General features: G+C 49.9%; 1 protein-coding gene across 3 annotated transcripts in view; it reads left to right on the top strand.

Moving 5' to 3' along the window:
- Positions 1-22,673, top strand: part of LOC102692719 (membrane-associated phosphatidylinositol transfer protein 3) — a 79,736-nt gene that overhangs the window by 53,364 nt on the left and 3,699 nt on the right. For all 3 annotated transcript variants that reach the window (XM_069184451.1, XM_069184450.1, XM_069184449.1), the window contains exons 9-19: positions 1,367-1,524; positions 1,971-2,141; positions 11,264-11,461; positions 12,464-12,612; positions 13,894-14,010; positions 16,451-16,567; positions 17,927-18,075; positions 18,486-18,635; positions 18,751-18,934; positions 19,516-19,644; positions 20,424-20,762. In XM_069184451.1, the coding sequence (XP_069040552.1) occupies positions 1,367-1,524; positions 1,971-2,141; positions 11,264-11,461; positions 12,464-12,612; positions 13,894-14,010; positions 16,451-16,567; positions 17,927-18,075; positions 18,486-18,635; positions 18,751-18,934; positions 19,516-19,644; positions 20,424-20,735 (1,834 nt within the window). In that variant the 3' untranslated portion in view covers positions 20,736-20,762. The remainder of the gene's footprint in view (positions 1-1,366; positions 1,525-1,970; positions 2,142-11,263; positions 11,462-12,463; positions 12,613-13,893; positions 14,011-16,450; positions 16,568-17,926; positions 18,076-18,485; positions 18,636-18,750; positions 18,935-19,515; positions 19,645-20,423; positions 20,763-22,673) is intronic.

The raw sequence follows: 22,673 nt of genomic DNA, 5'->3' as shown, positions 1-22,673 counted from the left end.
ATTCTGTTTTTCCCTCGTGCAGAAACGTATCATTTTAATAAGTCCATCATTTCCACGGCGTACACTTGATCTGGAATGTTAACGGGAGGCGAGCGAGAACAGTGAACTCAAAAAAACGGCAAGAGGACTCCGAAAAATGTCTGTGCCTTTCCCCCAGAAGTGCGGAAAATGAATGTTGTAATTGCTTGGGTCTACTGCGAATCAGTGCACACGGATTAGAGCCGGGCCGGTTCATTGATAAACCAGACAGCCGTGCTGTGAGCCCTGTTCATTGTTCATCACAGAGAGGGGTTTCTCAGTCCTTTAGGCATCTCCTGAGCCATTTATCAAATCCTCCCTAACATACCAGAAGGCCTATAGTTCAGAGGCAATTTGAAATCAGAGGTGCAGTTCTTAGCGGGTGTTTTAGACACCATTTTAATTTGCCAGCAGAGGTCTCCCCTTCTCTGGGCGTTACTGGATCTTCCCCGGATTCGACTTGCAATGCAGGTGTCGTCTGGCTGCAGCCCAGGGTACGTGTGGAAGTGTCTCTCCTTGCTGCCCCCCCCTGCCAAGCCATTGCCCATGGTTTCCTAAAATAGACCTCTTTGTGCGAGCGCCGGCGTGTGTGCTGCACTGCCGTGACGTCACCGGGAAGCCGGCTCGCTGCTATTAATAGCCCCGGCCTGCGACAGATGCGGACTCACGCTGGGCCCTCAGTATGGCGGCGCTGTGTATGTGTGCGCGCGCGCGCGTTTGTGCGCTCAGGTGTGTTTGCTGAAGGGGAGGGGGGAGGAGGCTGGAGAAGATGTCCTCGGATAAACAGCATCTGCAGCACAAACGGCGAGAATGTTACCGCTGACAACCGCAGGAGAGAGAGAAGTTATGTTGCCAACACCTCGGTTAGAAATTGTACTCCCTAATTGCGTCGTCTTTTCAGTTGTACATTAGCAAAACGTACCAATCATTAGTCAAGGTCGTTTGCTAGCAGATTAATCATTCCGTTAATCTGCTGAGGGTGAGCTATGCTTTACTTATAGCATAAACTGTGCATTGTTCCCAGTTCAAGTCAATCCAAGCTTAATTGTCCCCTGAGGAGATTGGGAGAAATTTGGCGTAGTTCAACACAACAACGCTAGAAAACCAAAATAAAAAACCACCAATGTTCTGCGTACGTTTGACAAGGGTGGGACCAGACCATTGCAGGGAAAACACATGCTCACTGACTGTCTCTCTTCTTTCCTGCTGCAGGACACTGATGTCTCCTTTTGCGAGTGTCCCTCTCTGCCCATGTGTGTGGCAGCACAGCTCAGTTCTCTCCCAGTCCGGTCTGTGCTGCAGGACGCTGATCACTGTATCTCCCTCTCTCTCCCCCCCCAAACCCCAGTCTGCTGCAGGAGGAGGGCGTGCTGAGGCCCGGCAGCAACTCCAGTCTGGTCCTCAGCCCTGGGCGTTTCGACTTTGACGTGTCGGACTGTTTCCTGCTGGGCTGCCCCCTGGGGCTGGTGCTGGCCATGAGGAGGACGGTGCTGCCCGCTGTCCAGGGTACTGGACCGCCCAGCGCCGCAGACGCAGACGCGCGAACCCGACACACACCCCCACCCACCCACAGTCGCACAGATACAGTCGCGTCCGCCCGAACACTAACACTAACCCTGCGCATCCTGTCCTGCCTGCTTCACCAGTCTGGTTTGTGTTGGTCCAGCAGTAACTCCAGGGGGCTCAGGCATGTGCTGTGTCCAGTCCACTCTGGCTGTGCCAGCCTGATATACTGTAGCATGTTCATTTCTCGTGAAGAATAGATCACAGAGATTGATCACAGAGAGCTGCACTAAGAGGGGATTGTGCAGTCTCTCCAGTAAGAAGTCAGGAACGACTGCAAGCTTGCATGATTGTACAGAGAGAGTGGGAAATTGCATAATTGCAAAGTTTTGAGCTGCCATTTAGTTGCCCGGTGCATAACCTCTGATGCGTCTGCTGTCTCCCCGCAGTGACCCAGCTCCGCCCGGCCTGCTCCCAGCTCTATAACCTGTTTCACCCCGCCGACCCCTCGGCCTCGCGGCTCGAGCCCCTGCTGTATCCGCAGTTCCACCAGCTGCAGCCGTTCGCCGTCCCGCGGTACCAGCGCTACCCGCTGGGCGACGGCCGCTCCGCGATGCTGGGTAAGGCGTCCTGGCTCCGGCCGGGTTCCACTCCATGGCCTGGGTGATGGGAGGAGGGAGGGGCGCAGCAGTGGGGCTTAGAAATGAGGAGAGCTCAGCAGGAAGCCAGTAAGTGTGTAGAGACATGAGAATGTCCAAGCCAGGGTTGTACTGTAGTGCAAAGACATTTTTCCTGAAGCCAAACAAACTGCGGTTCGTTTTCCAAAGCACTGTTTAAAAGCCTTCAGTGTTCCCGGCACGATTCATCCCTTTAAAACCATTTTTCAATTCCGTTCCTAAGAACGGGAGTAGAATTGTTCTTTCTGACGCTCTGTCTTTCCTGAAACCTCTCGTGTCGGCGTTGAGATCGGCTCTGTGGCCTGTGAGGATCAGCTCGGGCTGTTAGGCCCATTCAGAGCGCCCTGCTGTTCAATCGCTCACCCAGGACCAGTAAATAAGTCTGGCTTGGTAAACAAAGCAAGTTTTGATGCTTCACTGTTGGAGGCTGGAAATTAACTTCTATTGAGATTTTGTTTATTTATTCTGTAATTATAGCAGACAAGGGTCTTGTTTATACATACTGTATATGTCTGGGCTTTGTAATCCATCACTCCACTTAATCCACTTGAAGCAACAACCTGGTGTACCTTGGAGGTCTCAGTTCTGACCAGGCACTGGGGTAGACATTTGCATTCCCATTAACAGCCATAACACCCTGCAACTCACAACTAGCAGCCCACTGGAGCTCAGCAGGTGTGAGCCTGGTCAGTACCTGGATGAGAGACCTCCTGGGAAAAACTAAGGTTGCTGCTGGAAGAGGTGTTAGTGGGGCCAGTAGGGGGCGCTCACCCTGAGGTCTGTATGGGTCCTAATGTCCTATGTGTCCTATACTGTAAAAAGGCGAGGTCCTGACTCTCTGCGCCCATTAAAAAGGGTGTTTCCTCGAAAACAGTAGGGGTCTTACCCCAGCTTCCTGCCCGAATATCCCCCTGGCCTTTACCAGTTATGACCTCCTAATAATCCCCATCTCTGAACTGGCTTCATCACTCTGCTCTCCTCCCCACTGAGAGCTGGTGTGTGGGGAGAGTACTGGTGCATCATCCAGGTGGGGCTGCACACTGGTGGTGGTGGAGGGGATCCCCATTACCTGTAAAGCGCTTTGAGTGGAGTGTCCAGAAAAGGGCTATGTACAGTAAGAGTAAGGAAGTATTATTATTATAACCAGGAGTGGAACCCAATGCAAACCGGGAGTCCTAACCATTGGAACTCTAGCTTGCATGACTAGCCAAGACACCAAGGCACCCTCCTGACGCTGGTCCACCCAGTTCTGATGGGCTTGACCTGTCCTGTTGCACACCTGCACTCGGGGAATCTCTGACCTGGTCACAGGTAGCTAAATGACTCATTTCAGACTGGAACCAGCACATTATGGGCTGACTGTGTGCTCTGTAGGAGTAGATTCACTTGTAGGAGTAGTATTTTGTACACAAGACCCCACCTGTGCACACTATTGATCCAGCAGGCACCTGACCAGTTAGTATGATCTCTGTATGAGCCGTCTCAAAGGGGGGGTGGCTGGCCAGGGCCCCGCACTGACCAGCCCCCCCCCCAATCCTGCTTCACACCTGCATAAAAATAGACGTTTAAACATTTTAATAAAGTGACACACAAAACTCTTATTTTAACTCGAGATGAAATCTTAAGTCAGTGGGAGAGCTGGTGCTTTATTCAGAACTGGACCACACTCACTACGTCACAGGCCACCAGTTGCGAGCAGAACTAGACTAGCCTGGAAAAAAATGGCGATCCCAAGCAGAGACGGGGACAAATTGCGAAAATACTGCAGCGGGGGCGAGAACAGAAACAGGAGGCAGAAGAGGGAGGATGTAAATGTGGCCCTTAAAGGGTCTTCGGAAAGGTTCGTCATAAAAACCAGGGGCGAAGAAGAAACGGGTGGTGAGATCTCAACAAAGACAAGGATGCTAGCACCTAGCTAGACACCTGGAGGTACGGATAGCATTAGCAACGACGGCGATTAGTAGTTGTGTTCGGTTCTGCGTGTCTGTTCGCGCAGGCCAGTTAGGGAGCTATTTCCTCACCTCAATGCTGCTCCCTGCTACCCCCACTACACACAAGAACCCACCCCCCCTCGAGACGGCCCTGTGTATGAGCTTCCATATTGTGAAACCACGTGTCCTCGATCGTGAGAGGGCAGCACTAGCGACGGGCAGTGATGTCGCACGGGCGTGCTTCAGTGTTCTGTGTCGTAGGCTGGGAGACCACGAGTTTCCAGCGGGAGCTGTCACTAGGTTTCAGCCAGACGGCAGTGTTGAGAGCCGAGCACAGGGGACCCGAGCGCCCGCAGTACTTTCCTAAGCAATCACATGTTCTATAAAGCACCCGGTGAGGGGAGAAAACAGCTGCGCACCAGCTTCAGTTCCCGACAGGTACTTCATTAGCTGAATCCTCACTCCGGTGGCCACGGAGATGAGGTGTCAGATGCTTCTAGAAATAAAATGCATAGACAGGCACTTCGTGTTTTCTCCTCCACAGCGTGCTCCTACTAATGAATTGCCGTTGATGAACGGGCTGTCTGGAGCTCTCCGCATGCCCTTTCCACCTAGGTGCTGTGCTGCAGTGTGAGAAGACAAAGCCATGTTTCTTGTAAAAGGGAGAGGCGTGCAGCTACGAGCTTAGAGTTCCCCCCTCAAGCTAGGCTCCCCGTTTTCTTAGGTCTCTGGCCTGGACAGCTGTTTCCCCCAAGGGGGGCTGCCTTGAGGATCCCAGGGCGATCCGACCTCACCGGGTTCCGCCTTCCCTTGGCTGCCCTTGCTCCGACACCTCTCTCTCCCCTCCGGGTCTCCAGCCACCCGGCCTCTGTCGATTCTGCTCTGCTTCTCGTTCGTTTTCCTCCCCCCCTCGGGAGTGTACAGGCCTTGCGGGCACACGCGTTCCCTCTTTCCTCTCCCTGTTTCATCCCACTCCTCCACCTAGCCTTCCCTGTCCCTGTGCTGTCTCCATCCCTCCCTCTCCCTCCCCCCCCGCCTGCTCGCTCTTCGTCTCCCCATCATTTAATCGCGTGTCTCTTTCAATCACAGAGGTGCTCTTTTCCTCTGCGCCGGCTGCTTGTTTTTCAGCTTGATGGGTTTTTTTTTTATCCCCGGCTTCAAACGATTTCATCAACCGGGACAGGAAAAATAGCGGGTCTGTTCTCCCTGTTCCTTCTCCTCCCCCCTCTCTCCGTCTCCATCCCTCTCCGCTCTCGTCTGTCCCTGGGGTGGTGTCGGAGCTCATTATTTTACCCCCAGCTTCAGCGAAATTGTGCTCTTGTGCTGCATAATCGCACAGCAGAGGAGACGAGTTGCAGTCGTCACCTGATGGGGATTAAATGCTGCGTCATGTGGCACTGTTGTATCGTTGTGTTACCACAACCCGTTCAGAAATCTCAGAGCCTGGGCCGCAGAGCGAGAGCTTGTGAACGATTCTTAAACCTTCCAAGCCTACGAATGCCCTAGTAAAATGTTCCTAAGACAGGTCCATATGTCAATCAAGGGCTGACATCTGTCCATCAACCCTTTGTGCTCCAGCAGCTCAAAAGGCTGGGGCTGTTTATCAATCACAGACGTTTCCATCAGCCCCACCAGTAACTGGGAGCTGAAGAGATTGAGAAAATGGCAAATGGTGGCACACAATGTTTAAAAACGCCTCCTACAAGCTTTTAGTTGTCGCATGGGCTTGAGTTTTCAGTATATTTCTATTCAAGCTCTTGTGTGGCTGTAACTCAAGTGTTTTTCAGTATGGTGTTCTCAGTTCTGCTTGTGATTGCTGTCTGACATACAAAATACAAAAAGAATATTACCACTCCAGTAAATTGCAACCAGTCCTCATCAGAGCCATCACCATAGAAACTTCTGTGCCAGTGAACACAGTGCTGGACAACAGATCTGGCCACGTTTGGTCCGTCAGGTCTCGTCAGCCGCTGCAGTCTTGAACAGAGAGCAGCAGGTGTGAGACAGTATAAAGCTTGTTAGCATCTTTTTGAGCGAAGGTGCGCAGTCATGCTACTGAAATGCTGGTAAATATATCTGCATTCCTGCTACCTCCAGTGCAATTTATGTAGGATTCTGTGCACCCAAGACCCTACAGAGGATTGAGCTGTTGTGCACCAGGAGTCTCCTGTGTTTCCCTGCGGCTGTGTGCTTGGAAATTGTGCCTTTAGAGAAGTGAGGGAAATGCACAGTTAAGCGTGTCTGCTGCATCACTTAAACACCGAAAGGTCAGATCCAGCCACAGAAGGGGTTAAGCTTGCAGATCTGAGTGGGAAACTAATAAAACCCACATAGCTGTTTGATCGCTTTATTATTTTGCTCAGGGGAGCCCCACTTGCTACCCAAAGCCCTCTCTACTTTCTAAAGCAGTAAGGGGGGGCAAGAGGGACCACAAGAGGAACTGGAAGCAATAAAAACTGCCAGCGTGCTGCCTGATGCCTGCCGGCGATAACAACTCTCATGTTCTGCATTTGGATTAGAGGTTACAACTGGCGTGGCAGGCTGATCCGCGCGCCTGCTTCTCTCCCGCTGCCAGTCCACGACATTTCACCCCCACCTCCCCCCCCCCGCCTGACAGCTCCCGGTGAAGAAAAAGTGTATTTTCTTTCGTTTTTCCATTCTTCTCCATCAAATAGTATCGGCCTGGGGTACGTTTCTCACTGGCGCCTTTCTGGGAAGCAGTGTGGCACAGGAGTCAGGGTGCTGGGCTTGTGACTGGGGGGTTGTGGGTTCAAATCCCAGGTGGGGCACAGCTGTTGTTGTACCCTTGAGCAGGGTGCTTTGGCCAAATTAATTAATAATAATTTTAAATTAAATTTAATTTACTCTATAGGATCCCTAGTTGTATAAATGGGTACAAGTGCAACGAGCACTATAATACAGTAAATACATGAGCCAAAAAATTCAGTCATCTTAATTCATCTCACAGTAGCACCTATGCTTCTTGATCAATTTTTTTTGCATTTCCTGTCTTGGCATGAAAGGGGCTATATAACAGTGAATTATTCTTAATGTTCTGAAAGCACCTCGGATTGCCATGCCTTTTGTCTGGGGTGACCGGGTTTCCCTTGGCAGAATACCGATTCAACTCTCAAGGACGGGGGGGTCCACTTTGCAACCTTTTGTAATTTCAAAAACAGGACAAATAGCGGTTTATGTCTGAGACTTCAGTCATCCTGACGGCCTACGTTAGCCAGCCTTCTGTCCATGTTTTCCCTTCACCACACTGGGACAAGACACCGTTTTCCCTGTATGGAAAAGGCAACGAGGGTGAGCCGTTTCAGCGAGAACCCCGTCTTAAAGTCGAAGTGTTTGCCGTTTCGGTTTCAAGTTAATTGTAATATCAGCGCCTGGGGGGATCGGGAAACCGCCAGCGGCGCGGATCTCTGCAGGGTGGGCGCGCGCGCGGTGGGCAGCCCGGCGGATATCTAACGCTCGGCAAGTCATAAAATCCAATCCATCCTTTATTGGGAAGTCAATTGTGAAAATTGCGACGAACAGCCTGCTGCCTCTCTGACATAGTAAAAAGCTATTGCTCACTGTCATTCCACAGGAATAAATCTCCCGGCTAATCGCCCGGTTTTGGCACTTAGCAGGTAATGGGACAGTGTGCGCTGCTTTGTAAACAAGGGGCAGGGTGGGCTTAACTGTGGCTGGGGTGGGCGGGTCTGGCGCTGAGCATCGAGTGGCGATGGGCAAACCGCGGAGCGTGCTGATGGAGAGGGGGTGCTCCGTGCTTCGGCCTGGTCCCCCCCCCTCCTCGCACGTTAATCAAACTCAGAACCCAGAGAGCTTTGTTGCCGTGCAGCATTGCACAAGCCGCGACAAAGGGTAAACGTTTGCAGCCGTTCAGGGCCCCGAGATCACGTTATTGTGGGAGAGCCTCACTCACTGTCCCTCAGGCTGCGACAGCTGAGCCCTCCCCCAGCTGGACTGACAGGTGCGTGTCACTGCGTTGGTTTGGGGACGAATGTATCGAGTCCCGAAGTGCTTCTTGCAGTGCAGCAATAAAAGCCTCTCCATCTCACTGTCTCTTTGAGGCTTTCTCTCTGTCTCTCACCCCGTTCTTTTCTGCTCTCTGTAACTCCCTTGTCTTTTTTGCCCTTTCCCTCATTTCTCTATCTCCTTTTTCCTCTCCGATTCTCTTTATCTCCCTCCTCCCCTCTCGCCTGTCTCTGCCTGTTCTCGACCTGTATCTCTCCTCTCTATCTTTCTCCATTGCTCTGTCTCCACTCCCCCCCCCAGTCTCCCCATCACCACACATATCTGTCTTCTCTCCTTTTCATTCTCTCCTTCCATGTGCCCTGGGGCTCAGCTCAGGCGCTGTCAGGTGTGATCCAGGGCGATTAGTACAGTAGGTGAGTTCACAGGCTCGAGTACGAATGTCACAGGAGCAAAAGGCAAACCCTGGGGTGTCCCCGGTTCAGAGCAAGCACACATGGACATTAGTTAACCTATTAATTATTTAATCAGCCCGTTAATTACATGAGTATAGCATTTGTATTACATGTGTCAATTTGGGATCCTTTTATAAGGGAGTTTTATCATGAAAGTTCAGGAGGGATGACAACAGCCAAGTTCAATCAGGCTCGACTTTCTAATTAGCAATCACCGCTGATGTCATTTTATCCCCTAAACACGAATTACTGTGCGTGATCCCCTTCTCTCCCTCTCATATGTCTTTTGCCCACCTCCACCCCATCTCCCCCTCTGCAGCTGCCCCTGGGTCACCCCTCACTCTGCAGGGGGGTCCCAGCCTCCTCGTGCTCTGGCCAGGAAGGTGAAGCCAAATTTTGACTCAAGCACTCCATGATCCTTTCAGTCCACTTAATTCTTCGGTAATCGTTGTCACCATTGTAGTAGAGTAGTTTATTGCCATATGCACACGTACATTGGAATTCTTGATCGCGCTGATCTCTCTGGACACACACAGTACAACAGACAACACCGCACATTGTAGATGACACGGACAAAAATAAATGTGTAGCAGTGAGATCTAGAAAATAAAAAAAAATGGTAGACTATAAAACGTGCAGAGTGCAGATGTGTGTTGAGTCTGAGGCCCTGCAGTGAGCTGTTGTTGAGGATGCTCACTGCAGTGGGATAGAAGCTGTTCTTGAGTCTAGTGGTCCAGCTTTAACAGTGCTGTACCGCTTGCCAGAGGGCAGGGGGGAGAACACTTTGTGGCCGGGATAGTTGGGGTCCTGAAGGATGGATTGGGCTTTACGGCGACAGCGGATGGTGTGGATCTGGGTTTTGTAGATCTGGCACTTTTTTTGAACAATACAATCGCTGTAATTTCATTGTTATTCCTAGCGAATCTCAAAGGATGCCCAGGTGCCTCACGTACTGTACAGGAGGGAACCCAGTTCCTCCCCCACTGAAGGGCAGCCCCACCTGGGAGACCCACAGCAGACCAAGGGGCAGGAGTGAGACGTTCTCTCTCCAGGTGGATTCATTTAAGGATTAACTTCAGGGCGGCCGGATTGGGCACTCCATCTTACAAAGAGAAGTCAAGCGTGTCGGAGTGTTCCATCTGAGAAGAGCTGTGGCCGGGCTCTGTGATTCCCCGAAGAAAGAAAAACAAAAAGTTTAAAGACAGACTCAAAGAAAGAGTGAAAGAGAAAACCAAAAATAATAAAGAGTTTGTGTGACTTCTGAATAACCTTGCCTACTGTACTGTTGATTCGATATTGACCGATCGACCACTTTAACTGCAAGAGTTATGGCTCCAATCTCCCCTGTTCTTTCTCTCTCTCCCTCCAGCAAGTGCTTCAGCTTAACGTATATTTCTTATTTAACTGCTGGAGTAGCTTTCTGTCTCTTTATTCAATTATTTATGAAATCTGCTGATTTACAGTGGAGCGGCCAGGCACCAATACAAATCTGCCATCAGCGCTCGGCTCCTCGTTTCCTGCCAGCGGCGATTTCCCCTCCGTTGCTTCTGTTCGTCTCTCCGTTGGCGTAAGGGCAACAGTAATTCACTCCCGAGCGGCATTCCAGAGCCCTTTAAGACGGGGCTGTTGAGCGACAAGAGGCCCTTGATCTTGAGCCCGTCGTTCAAGTTTCATATCCGAGCTGGAGCACTTTGGACACAGCGTCTCCTCCAGGGAGCGCTTTCGGCTCTACAGTCGAGGCTGTAAAACCCCTCTAGTTTGTAGACACTGGTGACAGGGACTCGCACAGTGCAGAAGGGATGAACTCCTCAGGATTGGGTGGTCTGCAGCCAGCCGGGGTACCCCGACTTTCTGCAGAACAGCGCCCTCTGGTGCCTCGGAGGACACCATGCACCGTCGGGGCCGCATGTCGCATGCGGCCCGATGGCGGGTTTCCGATTTTGCAGAGGCGAGAAGTGGGGAGTGCACTTTTTTTGGGGGGTGGAGAAAGATCCCCACCCCGCGTGCATTCTGGTCCGGAGCTAATGAGAGGGGAGGGGCTGGTAAGAGGTGCAATAAAGAGAGGATCAAAATATTTGAGCTTAATTTACAACTTCATCTTCTTCTGTCTTCGCCCTCAAATTAAAAAGTGTAAGGATTGTAGAAGGCAATAATCACTTACAAAATCCCTCATTTGGAATAATAGAAACATTTTTGTATCTACTCATAATTGCTTACACTTTTATAGTGCTTTTCTGGACACTCCACTCAAGGCAGTGTATGTCTGTGCAGTGGTTCGCATTGCTACCTCACAGTGCTGGGAACCAGACACGCTGGCTGCATGGTTTTGAATTTTCTCCCTGTGCTCGAGAAGGTTTCCTCCAGGTCCTTCGGCTTTCTCCCCCACGGTCCACAGACAGGCTGGGAGGCTAACTGGCTTTTGGGAAAACGGACCCGATGTGAGTGTGTCTAAGTTTGTGATGGACTGGCGTCCTCTCCGGGGTGTAACCTGCCTTGCGCCTGGTCGTTGCTAGGATAGGCACTGGATTAGAGAATGGATGGATCGATTTACATCCATTTCCAGAAAACGAGGAGCAAATTGTGCTGATGGAGTGCGTGGTACAGTGGGTATCCTGTGCAGCCCCATTGCTCCATGATCAATGCCACCTGCTACAGACGTGGGTCTCGGGGCCTGATGTGCATGTCCCTCTGTCCCTAGCCGATGCCATCCACAGCAACCCCGTGATTTTCCTGGAGGGGGGATCCAGCCCCAACCCTCCCCGGCCTGCGTCCCCCGAGCTGGGTGGGACCGGGGCAAACCGGGTGGGGCGCGCGCCGTGGCGGGGCAGCCTGACCAGCATCGACAGCGAGACCTCGGGGTGCTCCCTCAGCCAGCTGGGCAGCACCATCTCCACCGGTAAGGGCATCAGGCTCGGAGTCGCAGCAGCACTGAGGGAGGGAAGAAACTGAGGGCCTGAGATCGGGCTCCTGGGAGCAGCGCTTTCCTTTTAAAAGATTGATTCCCAGCTCCCCAGCCAACGCAGTCAGAGCAGGCTTTCGGCAGTTTACGGTTAAACTTGTTAGGAACATGATGCAGCAATGAGAAGGAGGGAAAGGTGAAAAGGGAACCTGGAAAGAGGAGCCCATTCTGGTCACTGTGGAGCCCACACCCCTACCTAAGCGGTTCAGCCACCAGAGGGCGCTTTGCAGAAACTGCCACAATGCACTAGAGGAGGATTAGGTCTCGTGGCATGGCGGTCTCAGAGGTCAGACCAGAGTCATTCTGTCTTCTGTCAGCTGAGCTCTCAGTTAGTCCATTAGAGCCTTAGCCGGATGGATAATTGGCGTCTTTTCCAGGCCTTTGCAGTTTGCAGTTGTCACACAGTTGAACAGAGGGCTCAGTCCCGGCTTCAGTGTAATGACTTGAGCCAGGCTGGACCTGCAAAGCAGAATCCCCTCTTGAGCTGAACGCTGACTGCTGGGATGGCTCACTGGGACTGCACACTTTGATTCTAAGCCAAGTGTTGAAAGAACGTTCAGCCCCTGCATACTGAAATTCACCTCTGTCTGCTAGGAAGCAGGATTTTAATTACAAATCAGATTGGGAAAAATAGAGTAACTGGATCGTGCCTTTATTTAGATGTTAAAAAAGTCCTCTAAGTTGTGTTGATTTTTTCCTGTCAGATTTTTTTTATCTTAACATAATCAGTTTCCATTGCTTTTTTAATTTGGATTATATGCAGTTAAAGATTGTTTGTGTTAAGGGTGGTTTTCAGTGTGAAACCCAGCACTCCTCTTTCTCTCTCTCTCCACCCCTTCCTTTCCTCTCCTCATCCCTCTCTCCATCCCTTTTTTTAAATCCTGCCTCATCTCTCCTTCTTTCCTCCAACTGTTGATCCTGCCCTCCCCCCCCCCCCAGTCTCCAGTACCTGGTGGGGGACGAAGCGGCTCGACTATGCCCTCTACTGTCCGGATGTCCTCACTGCGTTCCCCACTGTGGCACTGCCACACCTCTTCCATGCCAGCTATTGGGAATCCACCGATGTTGTGGCCTTCGTGCTCCGACAGGTACCAGACTGTGACCTTTGACCTCTAAGCCTTGCAGTGACCTAACCTGAACTACTTATCCCTAAACCTGTCCCTAATTCCTACCTCTTACTCGGACCCCTTGCCGAAACTCCTCATTCTAACTCATTAAGTCAGTTGGTGAAACTCATTAACCCCAAACCATGATGCTTATCCCTAACCTTCAGTTCTGTCTCTAAACTTTAACCCCTGACTCTGATCGCTGTCTGCTAACCCACTTCTGATGGTCATTCCCTGAAATTGCATGCAGCTAGTTTCAGCTCTGAGACCAAGAAAATACTGCTGGGTCATGCTGAGACGCTGGGGAGCTGAGCAGTCAAGGAGGGTCTTCCTGGGGTTCTGTGATGCTTTTACACAATCTGTTCTGAATAGTTTCCTCCCACGTTCTCTTTTAAGATGAGAGGAGGTTAAGGGCCAAGCTCAGCCCAATCTGATTTCCTGTACGGGAGCAGATGCTGTCTTCTTAGTAAAGTTTCCCTGCATTCAGTCACGTCCAGACAATTTCCCCCCTCTGGAATACTCACCCCAGGTTCATGGCTCTAACACTCAGCCTGGGTGCTATCGTGCAGCTCCATCGTGCCCTGTCTGTTCACTCTGATCAGCCCTTTCCTGTGATGAGCGCCAGCCTCTTGTCTCCTTCTCAATCTGTGTCCTCTTTATCTTGCAAAATGCGTCAAGCGTTATTTTTGGATACAGATGCAGAGATAAGTGGTTCTGCTTTTTTTTTTTGAGCGTGCGCAGTGTCAGGAGTAAAATAAAAAGATGAAGAACAAGTCATTTTGTACCTTTAACTCCTTCACAGCGCGTGTACTGACGGGGCTGGTTTGTGGAGCGTGGGTGGGTGTGCTCTGTCACTTCTGACACACTGAGAGACTGCCAGTCTCTCTGTCATGGCTTGATGAGCAAGGGACGTGTTTTCTCTTCCCTGGCAGCTGTCACAGAAGCTTTCGCCACAGAAGCAAATTTTACATTCCTGGTGATCCTGGTGAAAATCTTTGACGCGTTTTGAAAGTTTTCCTGCAACTTTAATGTCATTTTCTGCCAAGTTATGTGGTGTTAAATGTCATGAATATGGCAGCCTTGTGTTTTGTTTTGAGCTTTGCTGCCAACATGAGACACTGTTCTTGAGTATCGGGGGGTGCCCACTAACCCAAGGCTGACTGACAGCTAGAGTTTGACAGAAGTGATATGGACAGTGCTGATTGGCTGCTTGTTTGACAGAGCGGTGATATGGACGTTGCTGATTGGCTGCTTGTTTGACAGGTGATGCGCTGCGATTGCCTGAAAGCCCAGCAGGCGGATGGCTCTGACTCCGCCCCTTTCTCGCCCTCCAGCCCGCGGGAGAAGTGGCTTCGGCGCCGTACTCACGTCAAGCTGAGGGTGAGAGCGCCCCCTAGTGACAAACTACTAACCCAGTTTGCATTGCATGCAACTTGATAAGACTTAAAAAAAAATGTCTAATTGGGGGGAAAAACCCCAACAGTATTGTTATTTTACGTTCCAGTAGAAATATACTTAAATTCATTCAGATACATATACATGCCTATGGATTTTTAAGCTTTAAAATTCGCTGGGCCTAAGAGATACAGTATTAGACTACAGAAGTACACTACGTGATCATGATAGTGGTGGGGAGTCACTATAATATTTGCAGGGAAGAGGGAGATAACATGAGTCATCGCTGCTGTGACCCAGACATTGATTCTGTTCACAAGGACTGATATTTTTCATTTTTCTCTCAGGCCTTTAGCATGTACATAGCTGTGCACAATACCTGCTCTTTTCACCCATTTCAGTTCAGTGTCGATCTTCTTCTGCAATGCTTGTCATTTTGTTTCAAGCCAAACAGTTGATCCTGACAGATCTGTATTTTGTAGCCTTGCTCATATGTGTGGAGAGGGAATAAAGCATGTTAATGGTGAAGAGCACCTGCCAATGGGTCCATTAAATTTGATGGGTAAATGCTGCTACAACACTTCATACTGTCTGCTCATGTACAGACGACCTTGACTTGCTGTGTTTAGGGTTTCAACGATTCTAATCTGTGTGTTAAAGCTTTGTTCTTCTCACCCAAGTCTAAACTGTTTTAAATAACTGATAAAGTAGCAGAAAACATCAGTGGAGTAAACTGTTGATGCTCATTTGCACATACAGTGTATCTTATCTCCTGAGTGTGTCTAAGATGTCTGAAGACTTGCACTGCAGGAGCCTACATACTGGCTGTCATTGGCTCTGCTCCTTCACATGCCTGGTGTTCATGCTGTTTGTGGTTGTGTCTAGTGCTTCAGTAATAGTGGACACACACCTCCAGATTGACTTGCCATTAACCGATACTCCAGTTGCCACAGACCTGGAAAGGCTCTAAATTGGTTCAATTAAGCAATTAGCGAGGGCAGTTGAGCTCATTAAGCATTATTAAGCACAGGGAAAGGAATTGAAGTACTGTTTTATTTCAGTTCTACAGCCCTAACATAGAGGAATTTGTATTCAAAGCTGTTTTCTGTCCCTGTAGAACGGTATGATCATATGGCGACACATTGCAGGTTTAATAATGAGCTCAGATTTAGCCCTGAATGCATTCTGGAACCAATTTAGGCAATGTTGTAACCCACCATATTTAAAGACATTTTAAAATGTGAGCATTATCAACATACTTCAGATAAAATCTACTTGGGAGAGACATCAGTATGCAGATCGGGCAGAACACTCATATTCTCTGTTTCTACCCCACTGCTCTTACTCTCTGGCCGACAAGGGGTTGAAAAAGAAATCGTGTTTTTTTCCTATTAAAAGAATCTTGCATCAACAAGATTTGAGGTTTCTGTTCTCCGTGCTAACGTGTATTGAGTATGCCCATTAAGCACTTATTATTAAGCCGTGGTGCCAGACAGTGGCACAGCTCCCTCTGCTGGACAGAAAAGCAAATACAGTAGTATTCAGCTGCTGAAAACCACTCGATGCAAAGCTGCAGTCTTCTCCAGTGAGCAGTGCGGGCAGCAAGCCTTTGCAGATGTTTAAAATACAAAGAAAGTTAAATTTAAATCTCTTTAACCTTCACTTTTTTGAATACTTGGATCAGGGCTCCGTTGAGCCTTCTGTTTTCAGCGTTGAATGTTCATTTGAGCCTGGGAATATGTCTGAAATACGGTGACCAATATACATAATATACTAAGTGAGATATGTTAGTGCATTGTGCAATTGCAATATAACAACAAGCTCTTTTAATTCTATATTTATAACGTTATTAATGCTGTTGGTCATTTTTAGTGCATCTCTCCATTTTCTTATTTCTTTTTATTTTACTGTATTGTTCACTGTGCAGATGTTCAACAATATTTGCAATTTTTACACATTTTATTTCACCTCTGAACTACGTTAACTGAGCTCATAGTGTTCTTATTATGACAGTTCACTTAGATTTGAGTCGTACATGTAAAGTATTGGGAATTGAATTTTCCTCAATATATATTTTTCACATGACAAAAGGTTTCCAACTACCTTATAAGGTGGGAGTTGGATGAATTGTTTTCTCTTTGTCTTCTGTACCTTTGATTGGAGTTCAAGTACTTCCAAGAGGAACTGTAAAAACAACTAGTTTTGACACAAACCTGAGCTTAATATCCATTTCAGTGAGGATTCTGACGTGTATTCCAGCACAGCTAATCTTATCCAGGTCCGCTAATTAAAATAAATTACTTGCTTAAGCCGGCGACACAGGCCCCTGATCGGAAGGCGGTGATTTCAAGATGTGGTTAAGGTTGGCTGTGGCCATGAATTTAAAAAAAAGATGAAGCTTAGGCCTGGTTTCACCTCCCTGCAGAACGTCACTGCCAACCACCGGGTGAACGATGTCATCGCTGCGGAGGACGGCCCCCAGGTGCTGGTTGGTCGGTTCATGTACGGGCCGCTGGACATGGTGACGCTCACGGGGGAGAAGGTGAGAGCAGGGGGAACCCCCGAGTTCGTGCAGGCGGGCGTCGTCCACAGGTGGCACCACCTGAGTTACGGGGCCCCCCCGACTTCCAGGCTTTCCGAGACCCAGCTGCGAGTTCGGCTGTGTTTTCTCACAGTCTCCCGCGGGATTTCTTTCTTAGTTGCATCACTTTCCATCACTTCATTCTGAGAATAGTGCTTCATGTAGACGTACCTTGAACTTGTACCTAAAAACGTACCTAAAAATCATCCATTTTTGTGATTCTTGTGATTTTTGTGAGCTCGCAAAAAAGACATTTCATTGCCCGCAACTACTGCAGCAGGCTGTATTGTGCATTTAATAAATACATTTTGATTTGATTTTTGATTTGATTTCGGTAAGGTGTAGGGTAGGTTCAGAATAAACCTAGTCTCTGGCTTAATCAATCGCATGGTTGATTAGACATGGTCCCACTGTTTTGCTCTGTCCCAGTTGTCACACTGAGCCCTAAGCTCTTCCTCCAGGTCCGCCATTCTGTGACGCAGAGCAAGCTTGAACTTCAAGGGCGTGAGGATTCGAGCATTCAAGCGCTGAGAACAGGGCAGTGGGACCCCCCTCGTGTGCCAGCACTCGCTGGTCACATGGTTCAGGGTCAGAATGCTGTCTTGTCGTTGCTGCTTCTTTTCCAGTGGCTAAGTGCATGTCCGCAGATAATCTTTTTGAGACTAATTTTTTGTTCTCTAATGAATCGCTTGGATATTTTATTCCCCATGGCAACTTCTCTCCACCCTGATAGGTTAGAACATGAAATGTCCCCATTCTGCAAGGAATAGGGGGTGATTCCCTTCAGTGCAGTCTGCTCCGATGTGGACTTCAGAGAAGGGTACATTGTGGGTGCTGGTGAGCCCCCTTGTGAAACACAGATTTAGAAATGGGGCAGCCTGGGCCCTTGCATGGGAACGTGCACATACAATCGTGGATATAGCTGTAGTTTAGGAAGATTTTGCTGGTATACAGGGATCTGCATGGAGTACTGACATACAGAAGACATGATGGATGGATTAATACCCTCATTCATTTATTCCTTTTCTTTATTGTATAATGTTAGCATGCCCAAATGGGTTGGGGAGCCAGTTGACCTTGGACCCCCAGAGGTTTCTTTTCTCCTTACTGAGGGTTTTTTGTTTCCTCTCCTCCATTGTCTTCTGGCCTTTTCTGTTCTGTATTCTCAACATGTAGGGTCACTTGCATTGATAAGCACCTTGGGGCAACCTGGCTGTGAAAGGCGCTATATCAAAAGAAATTGAATTCAATGGAACACGAAGGGCGCAAGTCCGCAAGTGTGCGTATTGGGACACAGCCTTTCTTTCGCCTCCCTCCCAGGTGGACATCTTCCTGATGACGCAGCCGGCCTCGGGCCGCTGGGTGCACTTTGACACCGAGGTCACCAACAGCAACGGCCGCGTCTCCTACACGGTGCCGGAGGGCAAGCGGCTGCCTGTGGGCGTCTACCCCATCAAGATGGTGGTCAAGTGAGTGAACCGCTCTACCCATATGGTGGCGAGTCCTGCTGCGCGAAGGAAGACAGGGCAGGCACTCGGCTTGAATCCGTAGCGCCTCTTCCAGTTAAAGAAATCCGAAAGAGGTCTGCAGCCACAGATGGAGAGGAAGCAGTTACAAATGTTATGCTTTGCAGTCATAGTGAGGAAGGTCAAAGGTCATTGGCATGGCATTGTAGACACTATGATTCCTCTATGTAGGCTGGAGGTAGCTTTTTGCTTTACGAGTGAAACCTAGGTAGAACCACACCCGAAGCCGCTTGGCTCAGACCAGAAGGCTTTTCTGGAAAGTGCGTAAGAGGGATGCGTGGTTCGGAAATGTGCTGCCCCTCTCCAGTGGCCTCTCCCGTTAACCCCTCCCCTACCCACCCCTCTCTCTCCAGGGGTGACCAGACGAGCGCAGAGGCCTTCCTCACTGTGCTGCCGCGGGGGATGGAGTGCGTCGTCTTCAGCATCGATGGCTCCTTCGCCGCCAGCGTCTCCATCATGGGCAGCGACCCCAAAGTGCGGCCGGGCGCGGTGGACGTCGTCAGGTACCTCGCACCCGGGGGCGGGGGGGGGGTAGTCGCTTCCTTCCCTCGAGCTGGGGGCGCCGTCTCTGCGGACTTTCCGACTCTTCAGCTCACGAGCCCCCCCCCCCCTCCGCAGGCACTGGCAGGACCTCGGCTACCTGATCATCTACATCACGGGCCGGCCGGACATGCAGAAGCAGCGCGTGGTGTCCTGGCTCTCGCAGCACAACTTCCCGCAGGGCATGATCTTCTTCTCCGAGGGGCTGGTGCACGACCCCCTGCGGCAGAAGACCATCTTCCTGCGCAACCTGGTCCAGGAGGTGCGGCTCGCTGGCGCCCCCCAGTGGCTCAGTTAGAAGGGCTACTAGAGGGAAGGTCCACACGACACATCGGTCAAGTAGCAGCAGCTTTAAACCCACAGAGCACCTTGAACAATGAGTCCGTATACCAAGCAGGGCACAAGCCTTTCCTTTACTGAAGTATCGGTAGAAAGTGACATTGGAGTTTCTCTCCAAAGAAAGAGAAATCGGTAGAAATTTCTTCTAAATCATCTCCAGTTAACACCCACCCCTCTGAGCTTTTAGAATAAAACCTACTGGCTCCTGCAGCAAGTCCTTGACTCTCTCCGTCCTCTCCTTTCCACTGTGGAGAAACGACGGGTGAGCAGAGCAGTCTGTTGCCAAAGCAGGACTTCAAGGACTTCACCTGACTAATCTGATTACTCATAACACCCCTAATGACTTCATTTTCTTGACCGCCAAAGAGCAATTGATTCCTTAAGGCTTGACCGGAGCATAGCCGGGCGAGAGTAGAGTCCCGATGACCTTGCGCCCATGCGGGTGGTGGTTGGCTTTAGGCAAGGCGCTGGATGGGCGGGCTGAACCGTGTCCCTGTGTTTCAGTGCCACATCAGGATCAGCGCTGCCTACGGCTCCATGAAGGACATCTCAGTGTACAACATGCTGGGCCTCAGCCCCACTCAGATCTACATCGTGGGCCGACCCTCCAAGAAATACCAGAACCAGTGCCAGGTAGGGGAAGCCACTCCCAGTGCCGGCCCGCTCTCACCCTCACCCGGAGGAACATTACGGATATACTGACATTAATAATCCTTCACTTCCTTTCACCACAACAACCGCAACCTGGCCAAGAGGCCGGCTGCTATTATCCAGAAGACAGAAGAGAGACAGAAGGTGAAGGGCTAAGAAAGACAGATAATACCACAGGATGTATTAGCAAGTGCAGGCGATGGGTAGAAAAAGGGGTAGCGCACAGCAGAAAACACCCCCCCCAGGCAGGAAGGTGATCAGTTCCAGCTCGCTCTGCAGGCCGTCCTGGTCTTTGCCGGCAGCGAATTGAAAACTCTTTTGCCCAGCGTCCACAGCTGCTCATGGGAGGTTGGGTTTGACGGAGGTGCTACTGAAGGTCTTGAATTGTGTGCCGGTGCAGAGAACTGCCAGAAATTGTTAAGGAAGGAGGGAACGCGTGTTAGAGAGATAGATAATACTTTATTAATCCCGTAGGGAAATTGATGTTGATGTGTTGATGTGCCCCTAGATGAGTCAAGCGACCCGTCATCCCTCTTGAATCTGTTCATCCTACGCACTCACACCCACTGATGTTCTCTGTCTTCCTTTATGCTTGTAAAGGGAGGGAGGGTGTTTGGGAGTTTCCTGTGGGGAGAACGGTCTGTACTTGGCTAAACTCCCACTGAGCGAGGGGGGTGCTGTCTGGACCCAGTTCCGGCTTGCTGATGGGTCCCACCACTACGCGCACCGGGGAGTGACCGCCTCTCTGCCTTCTCCTGCAGTTCCTGAGCGAAGGCTACGCCACGCACCTGGCCTCCCTGGACTTCGGCCCCCGCCCGCGCCCCAAGAAGAGCTCCGCCCGCATGGTCCTGCGCAAGGGCAGCTTCGGCCTCTCCGCGCAGCCCGACTTCCTGCGCAAGCGCACCCACCTGCGCCGCACCATGTCCGTGCAGCAGCCCGACCCCCCCTCCGCGCCCAACCCCAAGCCCGAGCGGGCGCAGAGCCAGCCCGAGTCCGACAAGGACCACGAGCGCCAGCCGGGCGGCGGGGTGTGGACGCGGGGGTCCGTGCACCGCGGCAACACCACGCCCTGAGGCGGAGAGGGGCGGCCGGGCACGACGGTAAGGTGGCACGTTCCTCTCCCAGCCCCAACACCCATGCCAGCCCACTGGCCAGGCTCCAGCCTCAAGCCCCTCGTTCCTCTGCAGCCTGAATAATCTAGTTTCAGCAGACAATACAGTTTCCATAAAACAAACTGTGGCCAGGGGATTTTTTCTGTTCCGTCATCCTTTGCAGTCTCTACGCTTCTAGGAATGAATTAGACGGAGCAATTTTAAACACTGTTTTCCCAGAGTGTTTCAATCAAAGCTATTTTTATGTCAGTTGTAGGTGGAAACTGCTTCTAATTACCTCCCACAACTTTTTATGTCTGACAATTTCTGCAAGATACCTTGTCATTGAAAATTAGAGCAGAGCAGTTTTGTTAGGATTAATTTTGAATTGCTTCAATTAGCTGTCATAGCATGTACACTTTCTCTGTTTTATTGCCTTTACAGTATTAATTATTTTGCACCAAAACGCTGTTGGTGTTGAGACTTCAAACTGCTGTAGTCAAATTATGGCTGATTTCTCATTTAGCACAACATAATTTGAATTCCACACACTGTGTGTTTTTTATTTTCATCTGAGGTGGTAGAGCTGCTCTGTCTCTGTGCTGCGGTCAGCATTCAACAACACACACACACACACCTGTCACTCAACCTTTTAAACTGTGAGATAACACTCAAAGGCAGGAGAGAATGCAAACCAAGATTCTTCCCACATTCTCTTTCCGTTCAGGGCACTGATTTCAGGAACTAGGAAACCACTGATACCACGAAACACATTTTCTCAGAATCTAATATTGAACATAGCAATGTCTTCGATTTGGATAAAACTTTAAGTGAGATAAAGCACGTTGCTCAGAACGAAGAAGATTTAAATTCTCTGTATTTTTCCAACCCTGAGAAGCAGTTATGCTAGCCAACACTCCATTCACTGCTTCACATGCTTGTGGGCCTCACCAAACAAACATATCAAATGGATCTCCTTTATATTTACAATACAATACCAGCAGCCATATCACCCTGCAACTCACAACTGGCAGCCCACTGGAGCTCAGCAGGTGTGAGCCTGGTCAGTACCTGGATGGGAGACCTCCTGGGAAAAACTAAGGCTGCTGCTGGAAGAGGTGTTAGTGGAGCCAGCAGGGGGCGCTCACCCCACGGTCCATGTGGGTCCTAATGCCCTAGTATAGTGATAGGGACACTATACTGTAAAACAGGCGCTGTCCTTCGGATGAGACGTAAAACCGAGGTCCTGACTCTCTGTGGTCATTAAAAATCCCAGGGTGTTTCTCGAAAAGAGTAGGGGTCCACATTTCCCATTGGCCCTTATCAATCATGGCCTCCTAATAATCCCCATCTATGAATTGGCTACATTACTCTGCTCTCCTCCCCAAGCGCTTTGAGTGGACTGTCAAGAAAAGCGCTATATAAATGTAAGCAATTATAATAATAATAATTATTATTATTATTATTATATAAATACGCAGTTTGCACAGTAGTAACGCAAAATACATGCAGGCAATCGGTGCAGAAATTGTGCATGAAGAAAAATGAAGCAAGTCTCCTTTAGGTCAGTGCATTATTGTCAAGTATGGTTTCCTGGTTTCCTTTTGCTGCCGTCTGTCAGTTTAAAAGCTTGACGTGACTGTTCTAGGGTTGACATGGGGTCGTCCACAGTGATGTATGAAAGACCATATGACAGAGCGCTTCCAAGTAGAAAAGGCAGTCCTTTCACAAAAGGACACAGAGAAAATGTTCTTAGGCAGCGAAAGAAGTGGGAGAAGTATTTGACTGCAGTGTGCCATAAATATTCATGCTTGAATCCAAGATACCACAGCTGTTGTTAGCATTGAAGAAGGATAGGCCTTTTTTCTGAATCAGGCAGGATAAGCTTTAAGAGCTTTGAGATGATTGCTTTTAAAGGCT

Source organism: Lepisosteus oculatus, chromosome 26 (assembly GCF_040954835.1).
Source record: "Lepisosteus oculatus isolate fLepOcu1 chromosome 26, fLepOcu1.hap2, whole genome shotgun sequence".
In the NCBI taxonomy this organism is placed as follows: Eukaryota; Metazoa; Chordata; class Actinopteri; order Semionotiformes; family Lepisosteidae; genus Lepisosteus; species Lepisosteus oculatus.
The sequence above is the reverse complement of the archived record's forward strand: the minus strand, read 5'-3'. Positions and strand labels throughout refer to the sequence as shown.